Below are 20831 nucleotides of genomic sequence, written 5' to 3' on the forward strand. Positions count from 1 at the left end.
TGACAGTAGGCAGCCATCAGTAGGCGGAATGAAAAAAAAAACCTATATGATGAAAGATGCTTACAATAATACATGGGTTTTGCTTCCTTTTCTAAACCGCCCCCCACCCCCGCCAAGAACTCTATCTACTCTCACTCCCTCATGCCCTATACTTTCTATCTCTAAAACATGAAATAATGAAAAAAAGCTGAGAACAGAATACACCAAAGTATCTCATTGGAAAGTCCTTTTGAAAGGGCTACTAGGTCTTTCTCCCTTACCCAAATGATCTGAACACCGTAGAAAACTGGCAAAAGTTATGTATCCCAATACTAAAGAAACTGTTTTAATGCTCTTTATTGGTTATTACAACCCCAAAACACTTAATAGGGAATTATGACTTCCACCTGATTTTGAATTTTTTAGTTTAATAGACAGCCTAAAAATACCTGACTTACTAACAAGTAGTAGTGGGGGGGGGCACTTTTCGGAGTATATATACAATATATGCTTCAATATGTGGTTATCACTTTGGTCCTGTTTCTTAATTTCGTCACATAGATCTTTTTGTAAGGGCCAATCCATCTTTAAAAAATGTCAATTTGATCCATGTGTGGTGATCACTTCCTAGGTGTAAACATCATTGTTGATACATGCATACCTCTGTGATTCTATCCTATGCTGTTTCAACTATTTGTATTCTACCTGGGATACATAATTACAACAAATGTAGATTTAAATGGTTATTTTAATTTCCTGCAGACACTCATTCAACAGCATTTATTTGGGTGCCTATTATACATAAATTAAGGATGGTCTCAGCTTCATGGCTGTGGTAGGAGCTTTTATAGTGTGGTAGGAGAGGAAGACAATGAAACAAAACAAAGCAAAAGTAAAACTGTGGTAAATGCTGCAGAATGTTAGGAAAATGCATAATGTTAAGGTTTTGACCTAGTCTGGAGGTTCAGAGAAGACTTCTCTTCTCTGAAGGAATGATTAAAGTGTGTTGTGGGGGGGGGAGAGGGCACCCCATGGCTGCAGTGCACAGAACAGTAGAGGTTCTATGGTAAGTGCAAAATGAGGCTAGAGGAGTAGACAAGGGCTGGATTATGCAAGACCTCATAAAGGATTTTGGTCTTTACCCTAGGAGCAATGAAAAGCTTATGCTGGATGTTGGTCAGGGGAAGGAAATAGTCAGATACGCCTCTTGAAAAATCATTCTAAATATAATATTAAAACCAGAATGGAAGTGAGAGTGAATGCGAGACTATGTGAGGAAGTTATTCCACCAGGACAGGCAAGAGATAATAGTGGCTTAGACGAGCTAGGTGCAACAAAGACGGATAGAAGTGAACATTTAAGAGATACGTAGGACAGGGCGCCTGGGTGGCTCAGTTGGTTAAGCGACTGCCTTCGGCTCAGGTCATGATCCTGGAGTCCCGGGATCGAGTCCCGCATCGGGCTCCCTGCTCAGCAGGGAGTCTGCTTCGTCCTCTGACCCTATCCCCTCTCATGTGTTCTCGCTCTCTCATTCTCTCTCTCTCAAATAAATAAAATCTTAAAAAAAAAAAAAAGAGATACGTAGGAGATAAAACTAATAGGATTTGGTGACAGACCGATTAGTCGTGAAGAATAAAGGACAAGGAGTTATCAGGGATGACACCTAGGTTTCTTATGCAACTGGATGGGGCATGAGAGAGGATACTAGACAAGAGTCAGTGTTTGCTTGTTTTTCTTTCCTGGGGTAGGGAGGATCACAAAGTCCATGTCTGGTCATATTTGGTTTGAGGTGTCTTTGAGATATCCAGGTGAAGTTATCATGCTCCAACTAGCTCTAGAGCTCAGAACAAAGGTCTATATTGGAGATAAAAACATGCGAATTATCTGTGTACAGGCCATCTCGAATTTCCTTTCTAAAGCTGTTAATCACAGTGCCTTGTCACAGTGTAGACACATTAATTATTTGTCCATCTTCCCCATTAAACCCTAAGCTCCATGAAAGCAGTGACCACTTCTATTTTGATTCTTTTACCTCAGCTCCTCACATAGTCCTTACACTTATCAGGGTATCAATAAATAATATTTACATGAGATAATGAACAGTGTAACACACACTTTAATCAATAATGACAGAATTAGAGAAATAATAACTAGAAATTATTAATTTTCAGCATAATTTGAAAAACTCAATTTTCAGTATAAGGAAAGGTGATATAGGTGAACAACACATTTTATAAATTTATTACTTATTTAGTACTATGTTCTATATAATATTATTTATAATATCTTATGTATCTATATACATATATTTCCCCTTCAGGTAAAAGTAATAAAATTTTCTAGGTATTTATCCGTTACCAATTAAAGCATAAACTAAACTGGAAGAAAATACAGTTTGATATGCAACAAAAATGCAATTATCTTTGTTATTAAAAGCCAACTTGGCTTAGGACTTCCTGTACCTTTAAAAATGCCAACAGAATATAAACTTTTACTATTAAAAGGGATATACACACTTTTAACAACACTTAGTGTTGTTAAATCTCACACAAGTCTCAAAGTATTTTATTTATTCATTGGTATTAACCCAACAGATAGCATTTTTGTATCTCTATTTTACTGACAAGAAATCTGAAGCATGAAAGTTTTTGAGTTACCAAAAGCACTATAATACTTGCTAAAAAAAAGAAAAACCCTTTGGCAATATATATTTTAATCTCTATGGACAAAATAACAGGCTAAGTGCCATTTCCATTAAAATTAAAATGAATACTGCATATTTTACATATAATTGGCTACCTTTATTTTGCTTTCCTTGCTTTTTATCATGATCTCCCATTGAGACAGGATCTACCAAGAAACACTACACTTAATGAAAAAGGTCAAAAGGAGTAAGATCCCACTGAAATACCCTTTTTTTTTTTTTTAAGTTACTGATAGTTATTTCATTACTACTTCATTTGGTTTTGTGAATATGAAAAGCATGTAAGTAATAATTTTAACAAAAGATTCATTTTGGGGCATACCATTCACTTCTAACTTTGAATGGAAATAGAACACAATTCATCTTAAACATCAATGTAGTCAACAATATAAAAAGAGGCATTTCTAAATCCTCTTTGGTTTTCAACTTCCAAGAAATATTTTAACATTTATATATTAAAGCTGAAGAATGTTATTACGTTGCTCAAAGTATATATACTTTTGTATATAACCACAGTCTGGGAATTTTAAGTAAATATAATGAAGAGTACAAAATACAGTGGAGGATGATGTCAGACACTAGCAAACAATATCAATGCTTTTTAAATTACATTAAAGAGAAAATATCCTAAAATGAAAAAGGAAAAACTATAAAAAATGTTTTGGAAGAGGTTGTGGTTGGCCATTTATTACTTTTTTGTATTAGAGTTAATTAATATTCTAAAAAGGTCTACAAAAAGCTGAACAACCTCTCGAGCTTTGAATTCATGGCACTGACCTTAGGACTTTCTCAGAATGATTTTTAATGCACTGTTATTAGTAAAACCTGTTCAAACACATGCCCCATCTGCCAGCACCCCATCTGCAAGAGAGCTTCTTATTCTTGTAGACAGTACAACTTCTGCTTGCTTCCTTCTCTACATACCAGCTGTATGGTAATGAGTATGAGCAGCTGAAAATACTGCATGATAACAAAGCTAGTATGAAAACGGCAGAACACCACTTCCCCTCAATGCAGCAGTTGCAGCATGCACACTGCAGATAAGCTACTATACAGAGGTGGGGTGGGTGAGAATTTCGTTTGTGTGTATGGGGGGCCGGGGAGTGCGTGTGTATGCGCGTGGGCATGCGCGTGTACACGTGTGTGTGTGTGTGTGTGTGTGTTAAATATGGGGTTTCCATGTAATTAAAAAATAAAGAGAACTAAAAGCAGCACAGGGTACCAAAGAAAGATCTAAATTTCTAAGCACTTTTGTTAAGACTTGTGAATCAATTCTTTAAATGTTTTAAGTCTCAATTCTTATACAGTAATGATATTCCAGGGGCCATTTTGACAAGCTAGTTTTCAAAGATGTTAACAAGTATGTTCCATTTCCTAATTAACTTATTTTGCGGCCTCTAGGGAAAGAAATGGAGTCAGAGCTTAAAATCACAATGGAAACTCTTCACTAGACATTTTAGCGTCAATCAATAAATTGTTTTTAATTCTTACATAGCAATTTAAATTGTTTTAATTTAATGGTATTTGAAGCCAACAAATTTATTCTAAACATCTGAGAGACTCCAAACAAAATACTAAGATAGCACATTACCTTAATTTAGTAAGACATAATGGGGTTAATTTTTACACATGTGATAGTCACACTGAATGAATCTACATAATGTAAGTAGAACCAAACACATTAACTTTTTATGTGCAGTAGCTATCTATTTAGAGATTAACAGTCATTCAGGAAACTATTTAAGAAAAATGACTATTCAAAATTGGTGCTATGCATTTTCTTTCACAATTTGAAGAAACTAAAAATGAAAAAATATTCAAAACACTAACCATAAGTAAAAGAAATAATCACGTCAGGAGAATTAATTATAATTTTTACCAACATTTCTAAAAAAAGTCTTGTGAACTTCATAACAGATTTTAAGTTCTTATTACAGAACGATACTTCTTTTTTCTATAGGTTATTTCATTTTATTCTTACAATAATCCTATGAAGTAGGTACTTCTATCTCCATTTTACAGATGAGGCTTACTTAGTAAGTGGTGAAACTAAGAACGTAATCCCAAGTCTAAATGACTATCATCTATGCTGTTAAGCACTCCGCTATTCTGCTATAAACTCCATGAGGGTGAGGAGTTAAGATTGTTTCATTCACTGTTATACTCCAAATGCCTAAAGCAGTCCTGGACTCATAGAAGTTATTGAATGAATAAATGGAAAAGAAAACTACTCAGTTGTTTTTAAATATAAATCCATTTAAATGGAAAAAAAATTGAAGAATATTAAAATAAGATTGTTTAGTAATCTAAGTTTTGTTCACTTGTCAGATTGAAAAATTAAGACTTTATTAAAAAAATTCTCATAAACATCCATTTTTGAAAAGGTTGGTACAGAATGAATAACAGCAAAATTGCACTAATTTTAGTGCTCGCTTCGGCAGCACATATACTAAAATTGAAACAATACCGAGAAAATCAGCATGGCTCCTGCACAAGGATGACACACAAATTCGTGAAGCATTCCGTATTTTTTTTTTTAAAAAGGAGCAAAATTGTACTGATTTTAGTATTTTGCCTATTTTTTGCAAATCCACTTACCTGTCCTCATTTTTACTGTCTAACAATAAAAGTACATTTTTTCTTGTTAACAAGCTTAACGTATTCCTTGACTTCAAATATAAATCAAGGCCATGAGCTTCCATAATATAAAAGCTTTTGTATAATATATATAAAAACCTGAATTGAAAGACTAGTTCCAACTTAAAGAAATAGTCCCATTCATCCTTTAAAATGTAAGACATATAGCTACATTTTTGCAAAGAAGAATGGACTTTTAACACCACTTACTGATTCAAAAATCCCACAAATTCAGACAAGATTTACAAAAACAGTACTATACTGCCCCTACATGTTCAAACTAGTAGCAACAATGACATTTTAAAATCCAAAGTGATAATGCAGAGATTTCTGTGGATTATTGAAAAGCTGTTTAAGCTTAAATTGTTCCCAAGTGAACTATATGAAATCACGCACACATAAAAATGTAATTAAATATAGGAATAACCCACAAGTTTCAATTTTCATTTTCAATACTAGCAAGGAGAAAAAAATGTAAGAGAATTTCATCCAACATTATATTTTTTCTCTCAAAACAGATTTCCCTATCATTGCATGAAAATATCATAAAATGACAATAAACAAATAGCTAGCCATGTGATTTTAGAGTCAGTATTAATGTATTAACGTTTGAGAAATACTTGCTCCTACTTGCTTTTCCTTGACACCTAAATAAATGTCAATAAAGTTTATAAACATAGAGACCAAAGTCACAAGAGAAAACCTTATTAAGCTCAGATTTACTTTTTTATTTTCTCACAATTTAGGAATAAAACACTATATATGCAAATAAAGAAATGGGCTGCGTCAATAGATACTTGGAAATACTGAATTATAACTCCTAACATTTAGAATGTTGTTGACTTTACCACAAATGGTAGTCCTTTCTGCTATTACTTCTATGGTGAAATTTCTATCATATTAAAAAAATCTTAGGGGCACCTGGGTGGCTTAGTCGTTAAGCGTCTGCCTTCAGCTCAGGTCATGATCCCAGGGTCCTGGAATCGAGCCCCGCACTGGGATCCCTGCTCAGCGGGAAGCCTGCTTCTCCCTCTGCCTGCCGCTCCCCCTGCTTGTGTTCTCTCTTTGTCAAATAAATAAAATCTTTAAATTATATATGTATTATTTATACCTACCATAAACGTATCTACTATAAATTATATCTACCATTATTTAGCTGGTTTATTTGTGAAACACACATTAATTTATGCAACTTCCCACAAGTCAGAGAGAGGGCCAAGAACTCTAATCTGACCCAGGAACAATCCAGAAAGAGATCACTAGGTAAGCCTGGTAGGATATTAAAGTTTCCAAGAATATGAAAAAAATGAAATAAAATAGAAGAATCATATTTAATCTTTCAGAACCTCAAAATACTATTCCACACTAGATACTATCTAACACCATTTGAAAACCAGTAGATTATACATATCAATAAAGTCACCAACATAATCCTACCAAGTCAGAGAGTGTGTCATATAATGCATGCACATGTATGTAGGTACCCATATATACATATGGAGAAACTAAAAGACAAATTACCACCAGTTGATTTAGAAAAATGTACCACTGAATAAAGGAGTCTGGTGACACACTGTATATTGGAACAGACCAAACACGCTGTCCACTCCTAGGCAGAATTCTCAGGGTCACTAAAATGTTAAATTATATAAAAGGTTGGACCTTTTCTGCTTTGTTCACTAATGTATCTGACGTGCCCAGAACTGAGCCTGGCAATTAATGTTTATTTGTTGAATAAATTAATTAACCCATGTTCCTCTGATTTTGATATGTGACTATAAAATGGGAACAATGAGATAAGTCTCTCAGAGACAGAGAAGCATCTATAGCCTCCCTAAGGGAAGGAAGGTCTCTGCCTTACTCATCTTCATTATACTAGTGACACATACAGGGAGTATGCCTAATACATATTAGCAAAATAAAAATTAATTTAGTGGTATTAATTTTCCATGAAGTAAAAAAGTGGTAGAGGTTCTCATTCCTCATTTAACATATATGTCTGCTAACAAGAGTTGCATTTACTCACTGAAGAAAAATAATATATAAGCTCTGAACGACCATATTATATGGAGCTGCCTATAACTAGGTTAGTAAAATTTAGGTATTCATTTATATAATGTATGTTTTAAAGCATTTAAATATGCACATACTCAGAGACTGACTGAGTCTTGACTACTTTGACATTTCAAAGTGTATTCCATTTTTTGTATGTGGGTGATAGCTGTAAACTCAAAGGTCTGTGGAGTTAGTTCCACAATTTTAGAGAAAGCTGTGTTGCTGACTTCAGAACTTTTTGGAGTTTAGAAAAGTAATATGGTACATACATATTCTGAACACTTCCAGTATTATACATTAATATTTTTGCAGCAAAGTTCATGACCATTCAGATAAATAATAAAACTGACTATTTTAAGTTACTTAGAGTTAGGTTTGGCTAACTTTAAAAACATTCTTAGCTCTCAGGGCTTGCTGGACCTCTGTCTGCAGACAAGGGACAGTGAGTTTATTTCATACTTGTTTACCTTGCCAGGACTTAACAGCAAGTTTATTTTTTAGCATATTTTTCATCTGTCTTCCATACTACATCTTAATAGCCTTGCCCTGTGATGTTAAAATTACTAAACTATTTGAACAGATTGTTATCTATCAACAACAGGGATAACAATTCATGGCAGTTATTTCTACAATGTAGTTGTAGACTTACACATCATTATAATTTGTTTTACATTCATATCTGACAACTGAGGCACAACCTAATACTAACACATCTCTTGATGACAAACACAAAAACATCTAGAAAGCAATGTTATCAGTAATTAGATACTGAAGCCATCACGAATTGTAAGAACAAAATAAGAATTTAAAAGTATTTAAAAACCCAGGATTACACAGCAAAAGTTAACCCTTCCAACATCTGGAAATTAAGGATCTGTTCACTCAACAAACCTTACCAAGGTCAGTTTACCACAGTGTTTGTGATGCTAGGTCTAGACACCTGAGGCAGAATCTCAGCTCCATCACTAGCTCTAGGGCAAGTTATTTAACCTTGCTATGCCTCAGATTCCTCATCTGTAAAATAGGGATAATATAATACAACACCTACTTCACAAGGTTATCTTAAGCATTATATGAATTCATATGTGGAAAGTATAGTGCTTCCTCTGCACCCCAAGTTAGACTCTATACTATGACCCTATTTTGTTGTCATCAAAACACTAACATTAGTAACTACTTTTCTGTTTCCATAAAGTATAACCTAAGCTCCATGAGGGCATGGACTCTATCTAGTTCACTGTTAACAGCCATAGGTTCTAAAAAATTTTCCAACTCTGTTCTAAGTGCTCAATACATATTTTTTGGCTGATATTATTACTGATAAATGTCATGTCAAGATATAAGCAAGTGGGACGCCTGGGTGGCTCAGTCGGTTAAGCGTCTGCCTTTGGCTCAGGTCATGACCCCAGGGTCCTGGGATCAAGTCCTGCATCGGGCTCCCTGCTCCACGGGGAGCCTGCTTCTCCCTCTGCCTCTGTCTCTCTCTCTGTCTCTCATGAATAAATAAATGAAATCTTTAAAAAAAAAAAAAGATATAAGCAAGTAATTTGCAGCAGTATAAATAACATGAAAAGCCGAGATGTGAGCGCAAGCAATAATACAAGTTCCTTCTGTCCATCACTTCTCTGATCCTCTGCTTAGCAAATATCCTTCATGTTTTAATTCAAAGTTACTGTGGAGCCTTTCCTGAGTCATTTGCTTTGAGACTTGGGTGACCCTCTCATGCTCCCACAGTACTTTATACATGAGGGCATTTAAGCAAAATTATAGCTTTGTACTATAAAGGTTTGTTTATGGTTTTTACCACTAGACTGTCTATGATGCATAAAGGATCGTGATTTTTCACTTTTGTATATCCAAAGGTACAGGGGATGAAGAATCATCACCTTTTTATTTATAGCTAGTATCCTGCACAGTACAGAGAACAGGACAGCAAGAAAATTTGTAATTTATACTTTGTTTACTCAAGTTTATGCATGACACATGAAACATTCTTAAGAAGAAAAGGACTGATAGGATTTAAAATAGAATGGTCTGATATGTGGTAACTAATCCCTTTACTGATAAAATAAGTAGTGACAATAAACCATATCAGATCAGTTGAAAATGCCAATTGTTCCCCAGTTCCAATGGAATACGTGTGTAAGGAAAATAACTGAAGGAAGTCACATTTTAGTTTACTCAAAAAAAAAAAAAAAAAAATCAGGTACCCTATTAAAATCTCCCTCCAAACTTGCTCATATCACCACCCTGTTCTTTCTTCTCTCCAAAGGATTGTAATTTTTTTTCCTTTATTTCAGCTTTTCTGACATTTTTTGGCTACTGTAGAATCTCAAAAGTATCATCAAAATGACTTTACCCTATGTTTGTTTCTCCTTCGTTTTCAAAATTGGTAAGTAGTAATTACTTTTAAAATTAAGTGTCAAACTGTATCTGAGTTTATTTAAATTTAGAAAATGAAATATTCAAAATCACAGCTGCACAGTCATTTAAAAACATTTAGTAAACAAAAAACATGCCATATTCTTAACAGTACAAAAACTCCTTCAGAATCTTCCAAGTTTAACACATACTTCAATGAATTAGTCATAAGAATATTTATACTAACTTTCTTCTGCATATCACTAGGAGCATAAAAAAGACATTAAAGATAATTTCTGAACTCTAAGAGTTTATAGCCTAATTGAGGAGACAAGATAACTATATGGAATAACATCACCGGGCAGTACATATTTGCCTAAGGGCCAAAGGTAATGGCAACAATTACAATATGTTCTACTAATGGATGAGGACAACGGTGGATGCAATCAGTGCCAGGACAACCAGAGAAGGAAGCTAGACTGTGAGGTCATGGGAAGGACCTAGAAAGAAAGAGGCACAAATGTAAGTGGTGGACACTTGGAACAGACCAGTCTGGGGGAGAGATGGAGGATGTTGGCTTTTTAAAGGTTTCAAATTTCTGTATGTTGGGGAAACATCCATCTATTTCTAATTGGCTAAGAGTTCCATGAAACGGATATTGAGTTTCATGACATGCCTTTCAGGCATCAAGACATTTTAAAAGAGCAGACTTGCTACAACTATTTTCAATAAGAATTAATCACGGCTGGACTAGATCAAAAAAAAAAAAAAAGGTAAACCTGGACTGGGGCAAAGGGCAAAGCTATGTCAGAAATGTAAAACTAAGTAGTAGTGCTCTAAGAAATAGACCAGTATTTCTGGCAGCTGCTCTTGTTAGTATGAGAAGTACTGTTGTCGTAGATATTATTAATAGCAATATACTTTGGAAGGGGCTGTCATTTATACTGTGCAAATATCACACTAAAATTCAGAAATATAAAAGGATAAACTAAGGTGATGCAAAAACTGAAATAACCCTAAGACTTGCAGTAAAAATGTAATAAATCATAAAACTATACACGTGGATCATCTGTTTAGATAAAAACACAGATTATAGTTTTAAAACTATGGGAGGAGAAGAAAATTATAGTTGAAGATAATATAGGTGACAGGTCTATGACAAATATTTTCCAGAAAGAATAAAAAATAGAATCACATGAGCAACAACTAATTTCTTGACCTATTTACATATTTTTCTCCTGAAGCTCTAAGTATAACCTATCTCATTATTTTTTCAAAAGGAAAAAAATTCCCTCTGATAAAAAACCTAGAATAATTAGAAATACAATGACATAGTATTAACTAAGTAAAATCCACAAAACTTTATCACATAGGAATAAATTTTCTTAGAATATGATTTCTTTCTCTTTAAACAACAATAGAAATCCCTCATGCTGGTTTTTAATTGGTATAAACTTTCTGGAAAACAATTTAACAGTATTTTTCAAGAATCTAAAGAAGTTCATACTCCTTGACCCAATAATTCTACTTCTAGAAATCTGTGTATAGAGATGTTTAAGATTCATGTATAAAAAAGTTCAAAGCAGGTCACTGTCTAAATGAACAACAGTAGGAAAACTATGGAACATTCATTTAGCAGATTATATATTTTTAAGTAACTACAATTATGGGAAACCACTAACAATATATTAACAATGAATTAAAGTACCAATATTGCTAAGTAATTATTTAAAGTTGTTACTGTGGTTATTTTTGAGCAGTGGAATTACTGATACTTTAGGAAATTGCAAAGGAAAATATTTTTCTAAATTTTACATATTGAATATGTCTTATTTCTGTAAAGTGAAGTAAAAGATATTAATTACTGAAAGAAAATTAAAATTCCTTCTATCACCATTCAATTTGGAGAATTTGGGAGATTATTAAATTCAAAAGGGTAATAATTCACAAGTTGGCTTTAGCAAAAGAGTTTATGATGGCCTACTTTGGGGGTACATACAAAATCTTTCCACAAATGAAACTTACTGTAGGGTAAATAATTAGACATGTTGTTTTCTTTTTAAACAAAGGTAATACAACTCTTTGACAAAACTGGCAGACCTTTGCTGAAAAGGGCCTAATAGACTGGTCAATAGTCTATGAAAGGAGCATAACAGATTAAAATTATAAACTGCTTAAATTAACTGAGTATTATACATATAAAAACAGCTAATTAGATTATGCCTGAATGTGGCTAAAATTTAGAATATAGGTTTGTCTAGTATCATTGATAACTCAACAATGAAGAAAAAACTGAAACTCAAAACAGCACTGAAGCTAAGAGAGGTACAATGCTGTTTTAAATTTTTGTCCTCATTGTCAAAAGTGCTGGTTGAGCAAACTGATGAGAATGATACTGCACTGCAGTTTGAGGATGGTTAACCTGTCCAGACAAGCTGCTCTCAGCTGTTGCCTGCCAAATACAGACCCTGAGGTATCACAAAGATTCTCTTCTTGACCAAACTCTAGATGGGCTCCGCTGAGCTCTTTTTCAACTAGGCCCTGTCCTTGGGCATGTTGTCAAGAGCAAGAATCCTACTCAGTTTAAGCACAATCCCCCGATCTTGGTATCTGACCACCTTCCATAACTGCTGGGTTCCTCATCCTCTATCATCCTCCACGTGATGTCTGACCACCTTGGTTAAAGTGGTTTAGCCAGAATCCCCCCTACCGATGTTTCCTCTTAGTAATTTTCTACCCACTGACCCCCTCCCAACTGTTCCTTGGCTATAAATTCTCACTTTTATTTACTGTATTTGGAGTTGAGCCCAATATCCCTCCCCTACTACAAAACCCCTTTGTAGTAGTCCCTATCCCCATATCACCACAGTACCCCTGAATAAAGTCTATCTTGCCGTTTTAACAAGTGTCATGAATAATTTTTTCTTTAACAGGTATCATCCCTCAGCTTACAAAAACAACAGACAAACATGCATACTGTTCAAACATTTCCAGTTTTTTATTACTATAATTACTGCATAATCTGTAGGATAACTTTATAAGTGAAACATCTTCAAAGAGATTACAGCAAAAACCCTGTATTTATAAATGCTCTATGCTATCAAAAGTTATTTGTAAGTTACTTGTTTTAATCTTTGAATCTATTTTCTCACAGAAACAATGTCAACAATGATAGGCTCCCAGGCTTCCCTCCAAAATATTAATAGTCGTTGAAAAGTGTTAGTTCACATGAGAACAAACTGTATAAAGAGAATGGCTACTGCTGTTAGCTGCAGCATTAGTGAACTCTGCAGCTAAATGTCAGCTTTACTATTTACCAAGAAAACGGAAGAGTCGCTGGTTTGAGCCTCCATCTTCTAGTCTACTGAATGGAGAGAATACCTAATTTAAAGTACTTAACACTTAAGTCATTCAAGCATTATGTGGGTTAAAATATACAAAACAGCTAAAACAGTGCCTAGAATATACAGTGGGTTCTTTTAGAAAGATAGCAATTATTAATAGCTTTATTATACTAATACTGTATATTAACAAGAGAATAAGCAGTATGCTAAAATTCAAGCAGTTAGCCACACAAAGACTTTTCTACATAACTACAAAAGAATTAAGAAGAGAGGATGATGGTTTTAAAGGAAATGTGAGACTTATGGCTTTAACTAACAATCTCATTCTAAAAATTTACCATGAGCTGAAACTTATATATAAGCAAAGAGATACATGCACAAGAATTACTATAGTATCATTATAATCATACAAACCTAGATTTCACTCTTTTGTAAGTAAAGATTTATTAAAACACAGTCCTGTCCATCCACCCATCCATTTAAGTACTGTCTAAGCTGCTTTGGTGCTCCAGTGGCAGAGATGAATAGTTCTAACAGCGACTATAGGGTCCACCAAGCCTAAAGTATTTACTGGCCCTTTGCAGAAAGAGTTTGACTTAAGGTAACCTGCAATGATAACAATACACAGGAGTGATATTAACATTTTCTCAAATGACACAAATACTCTATTTTAATTTTATTTCTACTTTCACTTTAAAGAAAAATTATTTTAAATGTGGTATTTTGAATAGAACTTGATATGGAACATAATTCCTACAAAACTGTTTTCAAGTATCAGAAATCCCAGTCATATATTTCATTATTGCTTGAGCTCTTGTTTCTCAGGAGAACAAGTCCTTGTCCCATACTGACCCCACCTCACAACCCCCACTACCCCCCCAGCAGTTCTCCACCACTCTCTTAGCTGTATTGCCAATGCTTATGCGACACAATCAGCACATGGTTCAAGCCCAGGAATGTATACGGCACTCTCAAAACAATATGTTGTCTATAAGCCAGCACAGTCAAATATTTTAAAAGCCTTATATAAACCATTGTCATTTGCATGTCACTTGGAAATTTCTACCAAAACAGTAACAATGAAGAGTAACTTTACAAGAATATTATAAATGCTTAAAAATCTCCCAAACAAAATGAGGTAAGAAATGAGATTTAAGCACTGAAGTACATTTTCTTACTACTATTAGTTGTAAGATGTTATTTCTCTTATCACTAAAAAGAAAAAAAATGCTGCCAGATAAGCTATAAAATTTCATCAAAATGTATCTAAGGCACATTTTTTCACATTTTAAGTTTTTCTTAAATATATTTAAAATGTGAAAAAATAATGTACCTTAGGATTTAAGAAATATAGTATTACCATAACTGGGCATTCCAATTTCAAAGAAAATTGAAAATTTCCAGTGATTTTATAGATTAAATAAGTTTTTCCTGTAAAATTTCTCTTCCTCTAAAGGACAATCAGTTCTTTTAGAATAAAAAGTTACATACTCAACTAGTACTCTCAAATTTTCCTAATTCAATTACCTATAGGACTTTTAAAAATATAGATAGATCCCTGAACCTTAATCCAGATCTCTAACGTAAGACTATCCAAAAGAGGGGAACCCAGGATTCTACATTTTTTAAGATTTTATTTATTTATTTATTGAGTGAGTGAGTGCATAATGAGTGTGAGCAACCAGGGGAGGGGCAGAGGGAGAAAGAAAATCCCAGAGTGTGGAGCCCCACAGGGCCTCAATCCCACAACCCTGAGATCATGATCTGAGCCGAAATCAAGAGTTGGACGCTTAACCGACTGAGTCACCTAGGCGCCCCGTGATTCTACATTTTTAACAATGTAAATAAATAATGAGGACCTTAATACTAAAAATACTTTGATTTATAGTAACTGGTTAAAAGTTAGATTGCTATTTCTTTACCGTTGTTATTATTAAGTCCAACGTACCTCTGATGAGAGACCAGAATAATTTATATAATAATGAATTCGACTACCAGTACCAATATTGTAATATTAATAATATTAATATTGTAATTAATATTAATAGTAGGTAAATAAATTTTCTGAAAACATTTCAAGAAATATAAATTGAAGTTGTAGTTATAGCAACTAAAGGATCTTTCACAATTTTTGAAATTTTATTGTGCAAACATTAAATGGATCAACATCTATGAGGGATGGAGGGACAACATCATGTTTTTCAAATTTTAATAGGTCAAGACTGCTACAGTCTTATAAGAGGTCACTAGTGCACATTAGCTCACTACTTAGAAGAAAAAAAATGGCCTACAAAATACAGAACTCTATCTGCTTTGTGTACTTTGTCAGTGTAGAACAATCTCTTTGAAAGCAAAATATACCCAGTGTAAGAGATATACTGGATGTTACACGCAAAATATGATTAATTACATATCATACCAAAAGTCTTCCTTAAATCTTTGATAAAGAAAAATAATATTTTAAAAATGTTTATTATCAATTTACCAAAGGAAAGTTAATAAATTAAATAACAAAGAACATGCAAACCAATTAAAAACTATCTAAATTAACCAGTCATGAAAGGAGGGGATATAATTATACAATCCCTCTAAAAATTCTAGTACTCAGAGTCAATGAGTTATGCAATAGTAAGTTACTGGCAGGCAGGCAGTCTAAAATTGAATGTGTTTTTTAGCTATCTTCCCAAAAAACTTTCTTGTATGAATTTTATTTTTCGAATTTAGTTCTCTTCTGTTATTACAAATGCAAGGCTATAAATTAACATAACATAGTAACCTACAAAAGTCAAGCTGCATAGTGACTCTAGGAAAGCCTCAGGGAAAGCCTTGAAGTTCTCTATTAATTTTTCTTATAGGATCTGCTCCTGAGCCTTTAAATTTCATGTACATGTTAGAAAATAAAGGTAGAAAACATACATTGTGACATAATGAAGTAAACTACCATATATTGTCCCTAAGAATTTATTAGAAATATTCAACAAAGAACAAGATTATCTTGATTGTTAATATCTTAAATCCTTTGATTTAAAAAACCCACACTTCTTTTCCTCAGTTGAAAAATTTACTTGTGTTGGTATTTTCTTTTATAGAGGTGTTAAAATAATAAATTAGTTTATTAATGACTTTAAAGCCATTAGAGGTTTCTGTGTAAATGCTTAAATCAGAACAGTGACTTCATTCAGAAATTATAAAAGTGACAAAGTGAAAGAGGACAAAATAAACACTTTCTGACAACATAGTAAAGAAGAAAATAAGGCTGATGGAGATATTTGTATTCCATGTTCAATGTTGAAACTGTTTTATTTAAACCTCACTCAAATGTTTTTCAACATGGCTACCACTTGTTTGGAGTAGAAGTGGAAACTACTCAAAAGGAACTAAGATAATTAGAAAACATATTTCTACAAAGGTTAAGTCCCAGCAAATAAAAGATTCTTTTCATTAAGGAGAAAAAATACTTTTCAGGTGTTGTGTGTTGATCTACTTGGTTAGTAGACTATTTCCCCTTTAGTGTTTTGTTTTGTTTTGTTTTTAAGGGAACTAAAACATTAATAGCATTGTTACATGCAAATACCCATTTAATATCAGGTTTTTGTGGAGATTTTTGGTTTAATGTGTTCAAGATCAAAAACATATTTTAGACCTAAAAACATATCACTCTAGTTAATGACTCAGACTAGCAATACCAAATTAACTAAAAAAATACAATAAAACTGCTAATATTAACAGGGTCAGAATCTGGTGAGGGAGAGGAGAATGTCATCCTGAAAAACATCCAACAGATCATAACTTGATTATATGTTAGCTCAAGTTCTACAAAATGTTTGTTAGTTCAGGATTGTCTATATATAAACTCTATCGTAACTGCCACACAATAGCATGCTATTTTTATTTTATATAACAGCAAAAAGTCAAGTCCCTATTACATTAAGTTTGAATTAATGAAATAGTAATTTAAAATAATACAGCTCTAAGGGCCAGATAAATCTAGGGAACTTGGAATATTCTTTAAAAGAGCTAAATGTTGCAGTTCCCACGTACATAGGAAGAATACCACCAGCTTCCTGCCTTTCCCACAAAATAAAAAACTACAAATTTGGGGTTGTAGTATTTGCCAACATATTTTAAAACACGGTTTTTACATTTACCAATTTTAAATAAATTTAAAGGATTCTAATATCACGAAAAATAAATGAGAGAGGGAAAAAAGGTGGATTGGGTAACCTTGCCCTCTAGGCTTATCATACTATTAGAACTACCACTTATGTAAGTTTTATCTGGCTACATAACGCACTGATAATTTTGTTTATAAATATCAATCGAAATCCAAAGCATTTCTTTACTAAAGGAAACAGAAGTACTTCATTTAAAAAAATATTCCTATTTTTCAAATGCAAGACTTACCCGTCTTCGACAAAAGGGGAGGCCTTGGGCAATGATGCTAATGCTAAATATCTTCATCACAGTTTGATGTGGCAGAGGCTCTTTTGCACTTTTAAGATCAACAGGAACCAAGCCATGGTTTAAAGTAGCTTTTCCTGGTTTTGACATTTTAAAACTCCTCTTGGTTGATGAATACTTTCTACATGTAATACGGGCACATTACTAAAAATTCCAAGCACCAAATTAAAATACAACTTTCTAATTAATAAAACAAAAAAAGGCTGAGAACCCAAGGCCTGCTGCTTTTGTCTTTCAACCTTCTCCTACCAAATGTCCTGACCTGTCTGAGGCTTGGTGAAGTGCAAACTATCCTAGAATAGCCAGGAATTACAAACTACTGAAGTGAAAGCTCCTGCTCCTGCCAGTCAAACAGCTGGTGAACCTCCCGTACAAAGTCAGTAATGTGAATACAGCCAACGCAGGGCAATGCTGTAGGGTCTCTCTGAAACTTCTCCAACAACTAGCGCAGGTATTCCCTAGAAAGGGAAGGCAATGTTTCCTTTACAAAAATCCAAAACAATAAACACTGTATTTTCTCTCGAATATCCTGACTCCTCCTTACCCGAGTATCAGCATTAATATTTTAGGAATGTGCTTCAAATTTAAGGACAGCATTTATGCATGCTCAAAAAATATATACACCCGTTTGTTCTCAGATATATTCAGAATGAGCACTACATTTTCAACTGTTTGTCTTAAGCATGCTCTCTTCCTTTTCCATACATACCATTCTCTATATCACACTAAGCCATTTAGTTGACTCTCTCGCTCTAAAGCTACTCATATGTACTTCACATTAATCTTATCAGTAGACATTTTAGCTGTTTGCAAATGTCAGTTCAATCTCTATAAGTCTCAAAAACTCAGTGATGCCACTTGAAAGTATAAGTCATGTGATTAAAGATATATTTTTTTAAAAGCCCAAGTCTTTATAAATGTAGCCTGTGATGGGAAACAATTATAGTAAAATAATTAGTAACCAGTTCATCGTAAATCCTTAGTGCCTAATTTCTCCAACATACCAGGATCAGAAATATCTTCCTAAAACGCACAGAGAGAATATGGTGTACAATCCACTCCTCAAAAACTTTCAATGGTCCCCAAATGCCTAAGATAAAATGTGGAGATAAGACTCTCCTCGGAGTGGCTCCAAACTAATCTTTCCAGCATTACCTCAAATATTTTCCTAAATCAAGCACTTATGCCAATGTTAATTAATACCACACTTCATATTCAAGCCCATAAACTAGACTGTTATGAAGATGGTAAGAAAAAAAGCTCGGTGGGGCGCCTGGGTGGCTCAGTCGTTAAGCGTCTGCCTTCGGCTCAGGTCGTGATCCCAGGGTCCTGGGATCGAGCCCCGTATCGAGCCCCGCATCGGGCTCCCTGCTCGGCGGGAGGCTTGCTTCTCCCTCTCCCGCTCCCCCTGCTTGTGTTCCCTCTCTTGCTGTGTCTCTCTCTGTCAAATAAATAAATAAAATCTTTAAAAAAAAGAAAAAAAAAAAGAAAAAGAAAAGAAAAAGAGCTCGGTGTAAGAATTAACAGAGAGTAGTTTTGATAGATGGTAAGTAATGGATGTGAACCGTCTGTTCACAATGCTTGGTTAACTAGTTTGTTCTCTCCTTCCATTCTATTGTCCTCTTCCAAAAGCCAGTCATCTCACTTATCGCTCCTTCCAATAGCTTTTATTGATCTCTATAAGGGGAACTTAGAATGTGATATGGAGAGAATGAGAAAGGAGAATGTCAGAAATGAGTGATTTCTTTCTTGACTTTGGAAAGATCTTACTAAAGTGGGCTACTGGGAAGCCAATTCATATACTAGAAATACTCCCAGTCCCATCAAGATGCTACTTTACTGAAGTACACTTTCCTTTTATGCCATAATTTAAAATGTAGTTAAAAATGCAAAACTATTGGGGTGCCTGGGTGGCTCAGTCGGTTAAGTGTCTCAGCTTAAGTCTTGATCTCAAGGTTGTGAGTTCAAGCCACTTAAAAAAAAAAAAAAAGCAAAATCATTATCAGAGGTGACATTTTTAATTACACAAAAGTAAACAACCAAATTTCTCTAAAGAAAATATATAAATGACCAATAAGCTCATGTCAAGATGCTCAAGATCACTAATCATTAAGGAACTACAAATCAAAACCAGAATGAAACACCAATGCACACCCATTAGGATGGCTATTATTTAAAAACAAAACAAAAAAATAAAATAAAAATAAAACAAACACACACACAAATACACACACACAATAACAAGTGTTAGCAAGGATGTGGAAAAATTGGAACACTTGTGCATCGCTGGTGGGAAAGTAAAATGTAGGTAGCTACTGTGGAAAACAGTACAGCGGTTCTTCAAAAAATTACCACATGATCCAGCAATTCCACTTTGGGGCATACAATTCCCCCCAAAAACTGAAAGCAGGGATTCAAACAGATATTCATACATCCATGCTCATAGCAACATACTCACAATAGCCAAGAGATGGAAGCAACCCAAGTAACCACTGACAGATGAATGGGCAAACAAAACGTGGCATATACATACAACAGAATACTATTTAGCCTTAAAAAGGAAGGAAATTCTGACACTTGCTACAACATGGATGAACCCTGAAGACACAATGGTTAAGTGAAATAAGTCAGTCAAAAAAGGACGAATGCTGTATGATCCCACTTTCATGAGGTCCCTAGCGTAGTTAAATTCGTGGAGACAGAAACTAGAATGGTGGGTGCCAGCAGAACTGGAAGAAAGGACTAGAAAGTTAGTGTTTAATGGATATAAGAGTCTAGTTGGAAAAGATGAAAATGTTCTAAAGATGGATAGTGGTGATGGTTGCACAACATCATGAATGTATTTAAAGCCACTGAACTGTAGACTTAGATACAGTTAAAATGATAAATTTTATGCTATGGATATTTAACCACAATAAAAAATTATTTTAATAAAAAAGTAAACAATTAGGAACCATAAACACCAAAAAACAAAACAAACACACAACAAAGATCTAGGGAAAGAAGAGAGTGTGCTTGAAATCTTTAATTGGATATTTATAAAAAAAAAAAAGGTGAGACTGTTATCTAAGATAACCATGTATACAGCCCCACTAAAGGGGGGGGGAAGGTGAACGTCTCCTGCCTCATTCCAGTCTCAGCATCTCTTCTGATGCTCACTTTATTTCTTAACACTTTTTTTTTCAGTATAACATAATCTCAAATCATATTGTATCTTTACTCCTTATTAGAAAAATCCCTTTGTTGCAGTAGCTCACATGGAATGCCCCCCTCCAAGTAACTATTAGTAT

The 20831-nt window shown here is 34.1% G+C and overlaps 1 protein-coding gene and 1 non-coding gene across 8 annotated transcripts in view; one reads left to right on the forward strand and one right to left on the reverse strand.

Annotated features, from left to right (window-relative positions):
* The window catches only part of FBXW7 (F-box and WD repeat domain containing 7), a 221113-nt gene that overhangs the window by 45415 nt on the left and 154867 nt on the right, over positions 1–20831 (reverse strand). The window contains exon 1 of one of the 7 annotated variants that reach the window (XM_045880297.3): positions 17485–17819. The exons of the other annotated variants lie outside the window; for them this stretch is intronic. Coding sequence (XP_045736253.1) covers positions 17485–17631 — 147 coding nt within the window. The 5' untranslated portion in view covers positions 17632–17819. Of the gene's footprint in view, positions 1–17484; positions 17820–20831 lie in introns of those variants that run through there. 7 annotated transcript variants of the gene reach the window in all.
* Positions 5109–5215, forward strand: LOC123849072 (U6 spliceosomal RNA). The gene has a single exon (XR_006791917.1). It is a non-coding gene; the product is annotated as a U6 spliceosomal RNA (small nuclear RNA).

This window comes from Mirounga angustirostris, unplaced genomic scaffold (assembly GCF_029215605.1).
Source record: "Mirounga angustirostris isolate CCGP_5_RB_7025 unplaced genomic scaffold, mMirAng1.0.hap1 SCAF_2, whole genome shotgun sequence".
In the NCBI taxonomy this organism is placed as follows: Eukaryota; Metazoa; Chordata; class Mammalia; order Carnivora; family Phocidae; genus Mirounga; species Mirounga angustirostris.